Source organism: Chrysemys picta, chromosome 4 (genome assembly GCF_011386835.1).
Source record: "Chrysemys picta bellii isolate R12L10 chromosome 4, ASM1138683v2, whole genome shotgun sequence".
Lineage (NCBI taxonomy): Eukaryota > Metazoa > Chordata > Testudines > Emydidae > Chrysemys > Chrysemys picta.
In genome coordinates, this window is record NC_088794.1 from 27,165,851 (window position 1) to 27,177,902 (window position 12,052).

The 12,052-nt window shown below is 50.2% G+C and overlaps 1 protein-coding gene across 5 annotated transcripts in view; it reads left to right on the forward strand.

Moving 5' to 3' along the window:
* The first annotated feature begins 3,559 nt into the window (after nucleotides 1–3,559).
* The window catches only part of MYRF (myelin regulatory factor), a 114,137-nt gene continuing 105,644 nt past the window's right edge, over nucleotides 3,560–12,052 (forward strand). For 2 of the 5 annotated variants that reach the window (XM_065591836.1, XM_065591833.1), the window contains exon 1: nucleotides 9,343–9,773. In XM_065591836.1, the coding sequence (XP_065447908.1) occupies nucleotides 9,728–9,773 (46 nt within the window). In that variant the 5' untranslated portion in view covers nucleotides 9,343–9,727. Of the gene's footprint in view, nucleotides 3,603–9,336; nucleotides 9,774–12,052 lie in introns of those variants that run through there. The other 3 variants (XM_065591832.1, XM_065591835.1, XM_065591831.1) reach the window with 3 other exon arrangements.

The following is a 12,052-nucleotide window of genomic DNA, read 5'->3' on the forward strand; positions in this document are numbered from 1 at the left end:
CTCCAATACACCTTGCCGGTTAGGAATGAATTTGCAAGACTTCTAAAATGACAGCTGCTATTGCAGGGGAAATCCCATTCCTTCACTTGTTACTGATCAGCTAGTTCTTATTGGTAAACAGTCATTGACCTAGCTTTATATATATAGAGAGAGTAAATCAAACGATGAATTCACACTACTGTGGCTCTTTTGGGTGATGTTTGATCGTTAATTTGGCTCCTGAACCACTGAGTTCTCAGTATCACTAGGTTGTCTAAGTTTTTACGAGTGTGCTACACGCCTGTTCATATGTGAAGAACCTACTGAGGGATAAGTCAAAAGATTTGTCTTGATTGGGATAAAAGGTGTTTTTAGAACATGATACCTATGATGCTCTGACTAACACATTCTGAGGCAAGTTGTACTTGCCCAAGTCTTCAACTTGACCACCTAGTGTGTGCTGAAGTACAGCTGGCCTCATTTGCCCTAGAGTTTTAGAATGTGCTAGCTACTGTGTTCTTAAAAACACACACAGTTTAGCCTAATCCCAACATACCCAAAGAAGGGCCTTTTGCATTTGCTTTTGGAAGTGGGTAAGTCAACGCTCATTTTTTGCTCTTGCAGCAGTGAGTTCCCTACTCCAGCCCAGTTCCTGGGAAAGTTCTGTCTTTTGCACTCCTGGTCCCCCCTCTCCCCACCTTTATTGGTCAACAGTTTGATTGATCCAGTGGAAGATAGCTGTCATGGGAGGGTCATGGCTGCAGAAGCCAAGGCAATCTCTTAGATAGCTAGGACTTAGTGGGAGGTTTTGAATATCAGGGCAGAGACCTTGAACTGGTCCTGGAGTCAGTGCAGAGAGCAAATCACCTGGGTGGTCTGTTCATGGGGACTGTGCTGCTCAGCTTTTTCAGTAACTTCATTCCTAGAGAATTCCCACAAGACCCATCATTAATAAAGAGCTAAGGCTGATCCTGTGCAATTGCTATTGATGCAAACCTTCTGAGTTCAGGAAATAAACAGTTACAACCTAATCCAAAGCCCAGTTAAGTTAATGGGAGTCTCCTGTGATTTCAATGGGCATTGGATCAGACTCTAAGTCCATATGTGCCTAAAATGTTAAACAAACAGGCACACACTCACTACATCCCACGGTAACATTCACTCAAGAGACAGCCACAGGATTCATCCAAATTATTTCATCAACTGCAGCAACCTTAATTGTGATCCCCGGGAAGCGCCACACAAAATATGCCAAGCTGTGGTGTGACAGAGTGCAGCATGCCAACAGGTGCGTCTGCATTCTGATCACTCCAGTGGTAATTAGTCCCCCTTGAGAAAGCTGATGGGGTGGCAATTAGACAATCAGGCTGGATGGCTGGTCTAAGGAGCCCATTACCCCATCAGCCCAAGGAAGAAAGGAAGTGTGGGGGGACCTCAAGGGTGGGGGAAGGACCTCTGTTCCCCTTGGGTCCTGGGGAGAGGGCCAAAAGTGTTGTTGGCACTATAAATAGACTGTTGCACAGGGATTGTTGTAGAAATACTGGAGGGGGCTTAAAATAAAAGGATACGGTGAAGGCACAACCGCTGGAGTCCATGCTGTTTCTATGGGGTGAAGGTGGAAGGAGCCACGCTCAGTGACATATGGTCTTGCTCAGGGGTGAAAGTAATATTAAATTCTTACCCGCAGCCTGCCTGGCCTGTGCTGCCCAGGTCCCCGGCGGCAATTTAAAAGGTCCTGGGGCTCCTGGCCCCGGGGCAGCTGCCCCTTTTTCCCTCCCCCCCATCGGCAGCCCGGGGTGGGGAGGGCAAAACGAGCAAAGATGTTAAAGCGCTGCCATGGCAGCGCTTTAACATTGGCTGGGTATGGGACAGTACTGGCTCCTTACCGGTACACTGTACCGGCTCACTTTCACCCCGGTCTTGCTTCTTTCAACCCAACAGTTCTATTCCCCAAAACACCCGATTAGCCGCATTAAAAGGGGGACCTCTGTTCTACACTTGGCATGCCAATTTATAAGCACAACACTTGTCTTTCTCCAGTTCTGTGTCAGCAACACAAACGGACCCATCAAATAAAAAGTAATGAGCTGAGGCCATGGGGTCACAATAACCAGCACTGACACAGTAGCAATGCCCTAGGGTGACCAGATGAGAATTCCAAAATATCGGGACCGCCGCAGGGGGAGTGCCTTTTCAAATTGTTACACTCACCCGCCCAAGTCTTCGGCGGCACTTTGGCGGAGGGTCCTCCAGTCGCTGATGGTCTTTGGCAGCATTTCAGCGGTGGGTAATAAACATTGCCGCCAAAGAAGGAAGTACTCACCACCGAATACCGTCGGGGACTCAAGGACCCGCCACTGAAGTGCCGGGTGAGTGTAACAATTCAAAAGGCACTCCCCCTGCCGGTCATCGCCGCCTAAGCAACAAGGGGAGAAAAAAAAAGCGCCCGAAACAAAATATTGGGACAAATGACGTCCCGACCGTACTTCGGTTGGGACACAGGACAAACTGCTCGATATCGGGACAGTCTTGATTTTATCAGGACGTCTGGTCACCCTACAATGCCCCTTGCTCCCAGTTCACAGACAGGGTTACAATGACCCTCCCTCCTTGTTCACTAGCAGGTAAAAGGTGATTCCAGGTATCTATGGTATCTATCCACATCCCCACAGCTTGGCTTAGTGATTCCAGCTCCTCTGGCCCCGCTGACCCCTTTCAGTTGGAAATAAACATGGGCATACCCATAGGCTGCTGTTATAGGCTGGTGTGCCCCACCTTGGTGTAGGTGACATCAACAGCCTTGTACCCGAAGGAATCCCCTTTAGCCACTCTACAGGGAATGAGGATCCTGCCCTGGTTTGGTGTTGAGACAGCAAGAGGAAACAGGCCCAAGGGCTCTGAGGCTCTGTCTCTGTTGGAAAGGCCTGGCCGTTTCTTGGGATTTGGAGGGGGTGTTTAATTATTTTTTGTTGCAATGCTGGACTTTGAGATTTAGTGCTGAACACCTTGGGTGAGTAATCCCCCTCCCTCCTCCTGGCTTGCACTCAGAATCAATCTATCTGACATAGAGGGAGCAGTGTTTACAGACAGCGGGACCTAGAGGATATGAGGAAGGGAGCGTGTGTGTGAGGGAGGAAGAAGGATGATGGAGAAAGACACAGCTTGCAAAAGAGAAAACGATGAAGGAAAACAGCAGAAGGGAGAAAAAGAGCAAACAACATGCCATGAAGGGGACTCTGGAGAAAAGCAAAGAGAGGCACCTGCTGGGGTGACCCTAAGGTCTGATCCCATGATTAGGCCCTCACAGAGTTTACTTTCTAGGTTACAGTGGTGGGTTAAAGCAGCACCGCTTAATTTCACAAGGTTAAAAATCTCTCCTAGAGCTCATTTGTTAATTACACAATAACCCATATGTAATGGTGAGTCCTGGCTTGTTCTGGAAGTGACTCTTCTCCCGCCTTTCCACATCAGCTAAAACTGGACTCATTCCTCACCCTCTTCAGGACTGTGTGCACAACACATCTCTTACCCTTAATCAGATCCAGAGAGAGCGAGCAGCAGCAGTTCCTCTTCAGGCCAGGGATCATGATGGGCAATGCTGGAATTTGCTCACGTAGAAGAAGGTGAGCAAGGGAATGAGCGTCTTGCCTGTTTCAGGAAACGGGAATAGAAGAGTGAATGTGAGTAAAAAACTGAGTGAGACTGAAGTTGGCACTCAGCTGAGACTAAGTCTGTGGAATTAAAACTAGGTCCCCTCTCTGGGTGAAGTTGGTAAGTCACTGCATCTATCCTTTGCCTCAGTATCCCAATTGTCAATTGGGGGATAATACTTCCCTATCTTAAGGACAAACTCCATTAGTGGTTGTGAGATGCCCCTGATGCCTTGGTGATGAGGATAAACAGAACCTATTAGGTGCTCAGATACCATGGTGATAAGCTCTGTACAAATACCTGGCAAGGTTGATACTATTGCCCAAAGTCACCAAATTATTCCATAAATTATTTCTAAGTCATTTGCCTGGTTGTTCTTATAACAACCCTGTAGAGCAGACACCAGAAACCAGCATGTGTTTATCCTGCATCCCCAGGGTACAGGCTGAATGTATGCTCAGAAGTTACTATGTAGGAGGACACTTAGCCAATGGTTAATAGTTACTCTCAGTTACAGTTTAAGTAGTTAAAAGGATACTCTCAAAGGGCCTTTCATCATTCTAAAAATCTCCTCTCTGTTTCTAGTAAGCAGGGTAGCTCACAACTGCCCTGTAGCACATGCCTGTGTATTGTGTTAGGGGTACAAGGCTCTGCACACTGTTATTGGAAAGGTGTGCATGGGGGCTGAGCAGTGCACACTGCCGGGCTGTAACGTTTCTCATGGGGGCTGAGCAGTGCACACTGCCAGGCTGTAACGTTTCTCATGGCGCTGTGCAGTGCACACTGCTGGGCTGTAGCGTTTCTCGTGGCACTGTGCAGTGCACACCCTCGGGCTGTAGCATTTCTTGTGGGGCTGAGCAGTGCACACTGCCGGGCTGTGGCATTTCTTGTGGAGCCTGAGCAGTCCACTCCCTCAGGCTGAAGTGTTTCTTAGTGGGGGCTGTGCAGTGCATACCATCGAGCTGTAGCGTTTCTTGTGAGGGCTGAGGCTGGGCTGTAACGTTTCTCGTGAGGGCTGAGTGTGCACATCATTGGGCTGTAGCGTTTCTTGTGGGGCTGAGTGTGCACACCATTGGACTGTAGTATTTCTTGTGGGGCTGAGTGTGCACACTGCTGGGCTATAGTGATTCTCGCGGCGGCTGCGCATTGCACACCCTCAGGCTTTCTCGTGGGGCTGAGTGTGCACACCCCGCTGGGCTGTAGCATTTCTTGCGGGGGCTGCGCATTGCACACCCTCAGGCTTTCTCGTGGGGCTGAGTGTGCACACCCCGCTGGGCTGTAGCATTTCTTGCGGGGGCTGTGCATTGCACACCCTCAGGCTGTAGCGTTTTTTGTCGGGCTGAGCAGTGTACACTGCTGGGCTGTAGCGTTTATCGTGGGGCTGAGCAGTGCACACTGCTGGGCTGTAGGGTTTCTCATGGGGGCTAGGATGGAGGCTCTTTATTTTCCATTTAAAACAAATTACACTGAGGAATTTGCATTTGGGGAAGTGTGGGGGCAAATCCCATTGAAAGAATTACACACACTGCAAACAGAAGGGTATAAAAGCCAAGGTAGATCAATATTATTGCCAACCTGCTCTAAAATCTCTTCAGTATCTTCAGACAGTTTTAAACTGCTCCCTGACAGTTTGTCACAACCGACAGGAACTCGTCCTCCTTTCAGCTGGGCCTGTTTACAGGTTCTCTTCATTGCTTGACGGTCACTAGCAAAGTGACCCACAATAACCCTGGTCTCCTGATGTAGCTTTGTCACACTTGGTTAACTGAAGCCAAGACTACAGATCCTCCTGCTACTCCTGCAAATTGTCTCCTGCCTCCCAGTTCATCACAGGATAGTCAATGGGCTCCAGGGAGCTCCTGGAATTTCCCAAGCCCTGGCTGACCCCCACACTAGAATTGCAGCCAGCTAGCACAACCACCTAACATATTTTCTCTCAAATGTTCTCCCCTCTTTCCTGCCTGTCAGTCTCCTGGTCCTACATGACAATCTATGTCGCTCCTTTCCTAGCATTCTCAGTGATGAAGGAAACTGAATTGCCCTCTTCCTCAGGTGTGGGGGTCTTGCAGGAAGACCTGTGGTCAGGAGGAAGAGCTGTGTGCAGGGGATTAAGCTAAAGATTTAATTAGCCGAATTCTTGGTGCAAGGACCGTGCAGGATAGGAGTGAGGCCTGCGAGTGGTCAGTGCCCAGCATTGGCGTAGCTGTGCTTCCATTGAAGTCAATGGTCTAATGAGCCACTGGTTTCAATGGGGGGCACAGTCGGGGCAATGTCCATTAACTGCATGTAGAGTTAATGGCCAATGCAGAGATCTTTGGAAAATCCCCCCCTAAATCCGTGTCTGGCCTCTAGAGAGGGGACTCCTTTTAGGACAGGGGGCAGATCGTCAGCTGGTGGAAATCAGCATTGTCCCTTTGACTTCAATACAGCTACACTGATTTCCATCAGCTGAGGATCTGGCCTAGAGTCTGGGTCCCTTGGCTGAGTGGTAAGGGAGGGAGTGAAGCCCAGATCTAGGGAAATAAGAATATAACAGTGGCCATACTGGGTCAGATCAATGGTCCATCTAACCCAGCATCCCATCCTCTGACAGTGGCCAATGCCAGGTGCTTCGGCAGGGAATGAACAGAACAGGGCAATTATTGAGTGATCCATCCCTATCGTCCAGTCCCAGCTTCTGGCAGTCAGAGGCTAGGGACACCCAGAGCATGGGGTTGCATCCCTGACTATCTTGGCTAATAGCCATTGATGAAGCTGTCGTCCATGAACTTATCTAATTCTTTTTTGAACCCTGTTACAGTTTTGGGCTTCACAACATGCCCTGGGAATAAGTTCCACAGGCTGACTGTGCATTGTGTGAAGAAATACTTCCTTTTGTTTGTTTTAAACCTGCTGCCTATTAATTTCATTGGGTGACCCCTAGTTTTTGTTATGTTTCACTTTCTCCACACCAGTCGTGATTTTATAGACCTCTATCATATCTCCCCTTAGTCTCCTCTTTTCCAAGCTGAACAGTCCCAGCCTTTTTAATCTCTCCTCATGTGGAAGCTGTTCCAAACCCTTAATCATTTTTTTTGCCCTTCTCTGTACCTTTCCCAATTCTAATATATCTTTTTTGAGATGGGGCGACCAGATCTGTGCGCAGTATTCAAGATGTGGGCATACCATGGATTTATATAGAGGCAATATGATATTTTCTGTCTTATTATCTAACCCTTTCCTAATGGTTGCTAACCTTCTCTTCACTTTTTTGACTGCCACTGCACACTGAGCAGATGTTTTCAGAGAACTATTCACAGTACAGACATCAAGAGGCAGTTTTTCAAAAGCACAAATCCTGCCCCATTGAATGACTGCTTTTCAACATCTCTGTTCTCTTTTCATCCAGGAGCCCCATAGTAGAGTGATGAAGTGCAGGATCTGAATGAACAGAGACCTGCAGGGCAGAAACGGGGTTCCAATGGCAGGACCGGGAGCTGGTGGGGGTAAAGTCCTCGTCAGCCCCCTTTTCCCCATAACACATTGTCCCAATGCTTAACATGATCATGGAACTGTATAAAAACCAAGAACAAATCAGCCAGCCCACCCACGAAAAGAAGAATAAGGGAGTGAAAAGTGACTGAAATAGCAGAGAAGCATGTGAGGCATTTGCTTCTGAAGGCCAGATCCAGCCACCTGCACTCACATCAAATAGCAACTTAGTCTGTACGTACCTGTGCTATATGAGAAATAGGTAGCTATTCTTTGTGAGTAAGGGTGACTGGATCTGGCCTTCAACTACCAAACAACAGCTCAAATCTCCAAGCAGAAACAGAGGGAAATAAATAAATTCATTAGAATTGGTCCTGGCCAATCAAGAGCTGATTCTGTGTGTCATGAGGTTCAGGGGTGTCTAATTCCAAGGCTGTGTTTCAAAGTCCATCACTGCGTGTGGGGGGAACCCGTCATTACATCCAGATCCAGCTTTGGGGGAGCATTTGGAGCTGAGTTTTGATTCAAGTCTTGTGGCTAACGTCAACCTCCGCAGAGAAATGTTTTGCTTCCTCCCCGGGTACATGCAGCTTGTGTCTGTGGGCAGGGGGAGTGTGTGTGTGTGTGTGTGTGTGTGGAGGGGTAGTGGGGGGGATGGGATGTAATGGAGAATAACAATTGTCTTAATGGAAAGAGAGAGAGAGGAAAAAAAGGCTGTTGAGCTCTTGCTTTCCAACCCCGAAAGAATAGACCTATTACTATCCCCAAACCTCAGCCCCCTCCCCACTCCTCAGAGAAGAATTGGTCACTGCACAGCTGTGTGAGAGAGAAAAATATATTTATATATATAAGAGAATCTGCCCTTCTGAATTGGTTTGTGGGGATGGACAAAACCTCATTGTGTGCTTTATCTGCCCAGAAGATAATGGGCCCACAGTCTTCTGCTGGCAGGGATTCTGCCTTTGGTTAACTGTGGTCAGATAACTGTAACTTCATTTAGCTACTGTACTGTTATGTTTTTTGAGGCATTATTATTGATTGTGGACACATCTGGGGAAGAAAACCCAAATGTTCCCTCCCCCCGTTGAAAGAAAGCATGATGACAGGTTTTAAGAATGAGGATCGGACCCATGGGCTTGTGCAGAGGTCTCAAACCGTTTGTTTTCCGCCTCTTGCTGTTAAATTTAAGTTGTGATTGGCAAAAATAATGATAATGTTAATGAGGCTCTTGTCTGTAAAGGGAGTGTCAAGGAACGATTGTTTCTTTCTTTCCTTCTGGGTCTTCTTCCTAGGGGTGGGATTTGAGTGCTCAGAACCTAAGTGTAGTGGGGCCCTGGCAGGACACTCACTCTTTCTCTCATGACACTGGCAGTGATGGCAGGGTAAGTAGTTTGTATGAAACATGCAGAGGGCATTTCTGAAAGTGACACATCGGTTAGTGTTGTCTCATCGAGGGAGGTAAAACTGGGCCATAAGGCCAAATGTCTGACTGGGCTTTCTCAGAGCTCTTTGTAAACTAGCTCAGGTTCTTTTCTCAAAACACATGCTTTGAGGTTATTTTTCAGCGGTGCTGGCAGTCTAGCTCCTGTCAGCGACCGAACACTAACAAATCAATGCAGTCCAGACTCCCCCAGACAGCCTACAGTGTGGGCAGGCTCGTGTTTGTGAGTGACCCTACAAAGCCGTGTATTCAGTCTAAACCCCCACACCCCAAAGAACTCTAAATTAAGGAGCCGGTGTGGGCAGGCTTGTGTTTGTGAGCGACCTTACATTAACAAATCAATGTGTGCACCCCTCCCCTACCACTGTTCCTGACCTTAACAAAGCAGTGGGCTTGGCTCAGCCTGACAAAGGGCAAGGCCAGTAACAAACCAGTGCTTGACTGACCCTATAAAAAACAAATCAGTTTATACAAGCCACCCTACAATAACAAACGGGGGGTGGGGTGTTGTCATCCAGAGTCACCCTCACTGGCGGTGTGCGGACCTCCCAGAGCTATCCTACGTAACAACAACGCTTACTGGAGGGGAAGGGGGGAATGAGGGTGCCAGCCCCCGTGGGGGAGCGGGAATGGCAGGCGCTGTGCAGGTGTGGGGGGCAGGTGTGCTGGGGTGAGTGCGTGAGGGGAGGAAGGTGAGCCCGGCTGCCCCTGGGAAGGCTTCGGGACTATCCCAGGGCGATGGAGGGGAGCGGCTCCCCCGGCGGGATGCTTGCATTGCCCGCGGCGGCCAGCAGAGGGGCCGGGCCGGGAGGCGGAGCCGGAGGGAGGAGCCGCACGGCGGGCAGGGCGCCCCGGAGCCAGCCGCCCAAGTTGAGTGTCAGGGCTGCTGCTGTTTCTCGGAGGCCGATGGGCAGCTGCCGGGGCCGGACGGGGCCGACACCCCGCGGGGGAAGCCGCGGCGGCTGCTGAGAGCTCCGCAGAGGGGCGCGCTCGGCGGCGCCGGAGCTGGGGCGCGGGGAGCCGGCGGACGGGCGGGAGAGCGGAGCGGGGCACCCGGAGCGCTCAGGGGCCGGTCCCCGCCGGCGCTGCGCGGCCCGAGCCCCCGGGCGTCCCCTCTGCGTGCCCGGGGGGATGCCCCCCTGCGGGCTCGGCCACTAGCCCGGCGGCCCGGTGCATGGCCCAGCTATGGAGGTGGTGGATGAGACGGAGGCTCTGCAGCGCTTCTTCGAAGGTGAGAGACCGCGGTGGGCAGCCCGGGACCCCCGGCCAGAGCGGGGCGCAGACACCCCGCAGCCAGCGCCTGGGCGCATCCCCCCGCATCCTCACTGATCCCACACGTTTGCCCAGGCACCTGAGAACACGACCCACCCCGAGCAGGGACCTGGGTGCAGGCCACTATCCCCTCTCCCGTACCCCCCAGCAGGGACCTGGGTACAGAAATCGCTCTGAGAGACTGGAGCTCATCCCCAGCTCTTGCATCCCTAGCGGAGAGCTGATCCCCAGTGGCTGCCCTTGTGACTGGGCACCTGCCCTCACCGTAGATGGCGGAAGTTGAACACAAGCCCCCCTCAGACTGGGGTTTAGGCAAGGGCTCTGTCCGTCTCCCCGTGACAAGGCCATCAGCCTGTCACCTCCTTTCCTTACCACAGAACAGGGGCATGCCAGTCCCAACACTACCAGCTCAGGGACACAGGCTCCCAGCAGACACATGCCACCATCATAGTCTTCACTGTAGCACAGAGCCCAGCACCAGGCCAGCCTCTACAGTCACCCCCAGACCAAAGACCTCCAGACCAGTCCCCTGAGCCATGCGCCATGGATGTCAGGCTCCTTGACCGAGGACTTCAGTACGTCTCCATTACCCCGTGGCTTGCAGTATAGATCCCCCTGCTCCCAGACCAAGGACATCAGCACAGATTCCCTCCCTTGTTCCCTCTGTCCCATTGTAAAGGGATTCCTTACAGAACTCTTAGTCCTCTGCTCCAAATGCCCCACCGATTGATCATACCTACAATAACATTCTGTGCTGGGGGCTAATCACCTTTTTAATTAGCTTCCGTAGGCTGGTGCTGCACAATCAGAGACACAGATTCCCCGCAATCCCCAGAAGACCTCGGCTTGTATTCTCATCTTAACACCAATGTGAATCAGGAGTGACGCCGTTGAGGCCAGAGGAGTTATGGAGTGTAATGTTGGTACAAGAGGAGAATCAGGCCCCTTTTGCTGGGTTCTGGACAAAGATCAAGAGTAGAATGTGACCATTTAGTAATAACTGAATAGTTAGTAAAGTTAAACTGTTGCATTAAGAATCACTCAGTTGAATGAAGGTTATGGAGCCCTGCCGCCATTTCTGACCATTGTTTTAATTCCTCTTTCCTCTCGCTGTTTCTCCTCCCTGCCTCATCTTTGTGCACCTCCCTTTGCTCTGTCTCTCTGCATTTCTTTTTTTGTCAGTTTTTTCTCTTTCCTCTTTCTCTCTTCTTAATATTGTCTCTTTCCCTTCGTTATGCGTCCCCAATCTCCCCGAGATCCCTCTTCCTGTGGTCTCTGCTAATCTGTTTTCCAAGGGGAAAGGTGGTAGCAGTGGGAAACTGACTAATGCTTCAGGTGTGCATGTGCAGAATATCTGCCCTTTGCATCCAGCTCATTGCACAAAGAGCCTGTGGCAAAGGGAAGATACGGAGGATCATCCTAGCCAGTTTCTCTTTTTATAGCAGGTCCTGGGAACTTTTGTTGCTGGTGACAGTATAATCTCCAATTGTCTTGAGGGCTGGATTAATACATTGATTAAACCCAGAGTTTGGCCCCCCTCCTGCTGGTCTTTTAGTTGAGATTCACTCGCTGTGTGTTTGGGGAGTGCAGCTTGCTGATACTGTATTAACAGGAGGACAGGGGGATGGGGATTGTATGCGGAAATGATGGTGAGCTTGTTTACCCGGGAAGCGGCCCAGATCATAGGGAAATGAATGCATGGTCAATGGAAGGTGCTTTATCTGATGATTTGGACTATGGCTGCTTCTCTTTCTGTTTCTTCTCCTGTTCTGGTTTCTGTGAAATCTTTCCCTTTGATGTCTCTCTAGCTCCTCTCTCTCTTTTCCTCAAAAGGAAAATATTCTCTTGTTTTTCTAGTCGTGATCCTGAGTCCCATGTGGAACAGGATTAACCAGGCCGGAAGCCTTGCTCCAGAGGCTCTTACATGCACCAAACTGCTTCCTAGTCAGCCTTTGTTTTCAGTTGGGTTTCAGTTGGACATAGTTCCTGGTGGCCCCACTCCCAATCCAGCTGCATCCTCAACCCGCTGAACCCCACTCTCCTAGCTTCTAAGCTCCATCCCCCCCCCACCCCCCAGCATCCTTGGCTGCCCCACTCGTGCTGTGCTGTGTGATATTTAGAAGCAGTGAACTTCGGTTGCCTTTCTCTCGTTGTCACTTTGAGGGGGGTGTTTTGTATTTCACAGGGTTTCGAGAGCCATCTGTTTGATTTATTTTTGGTGAACCCTAAAAATCTCTT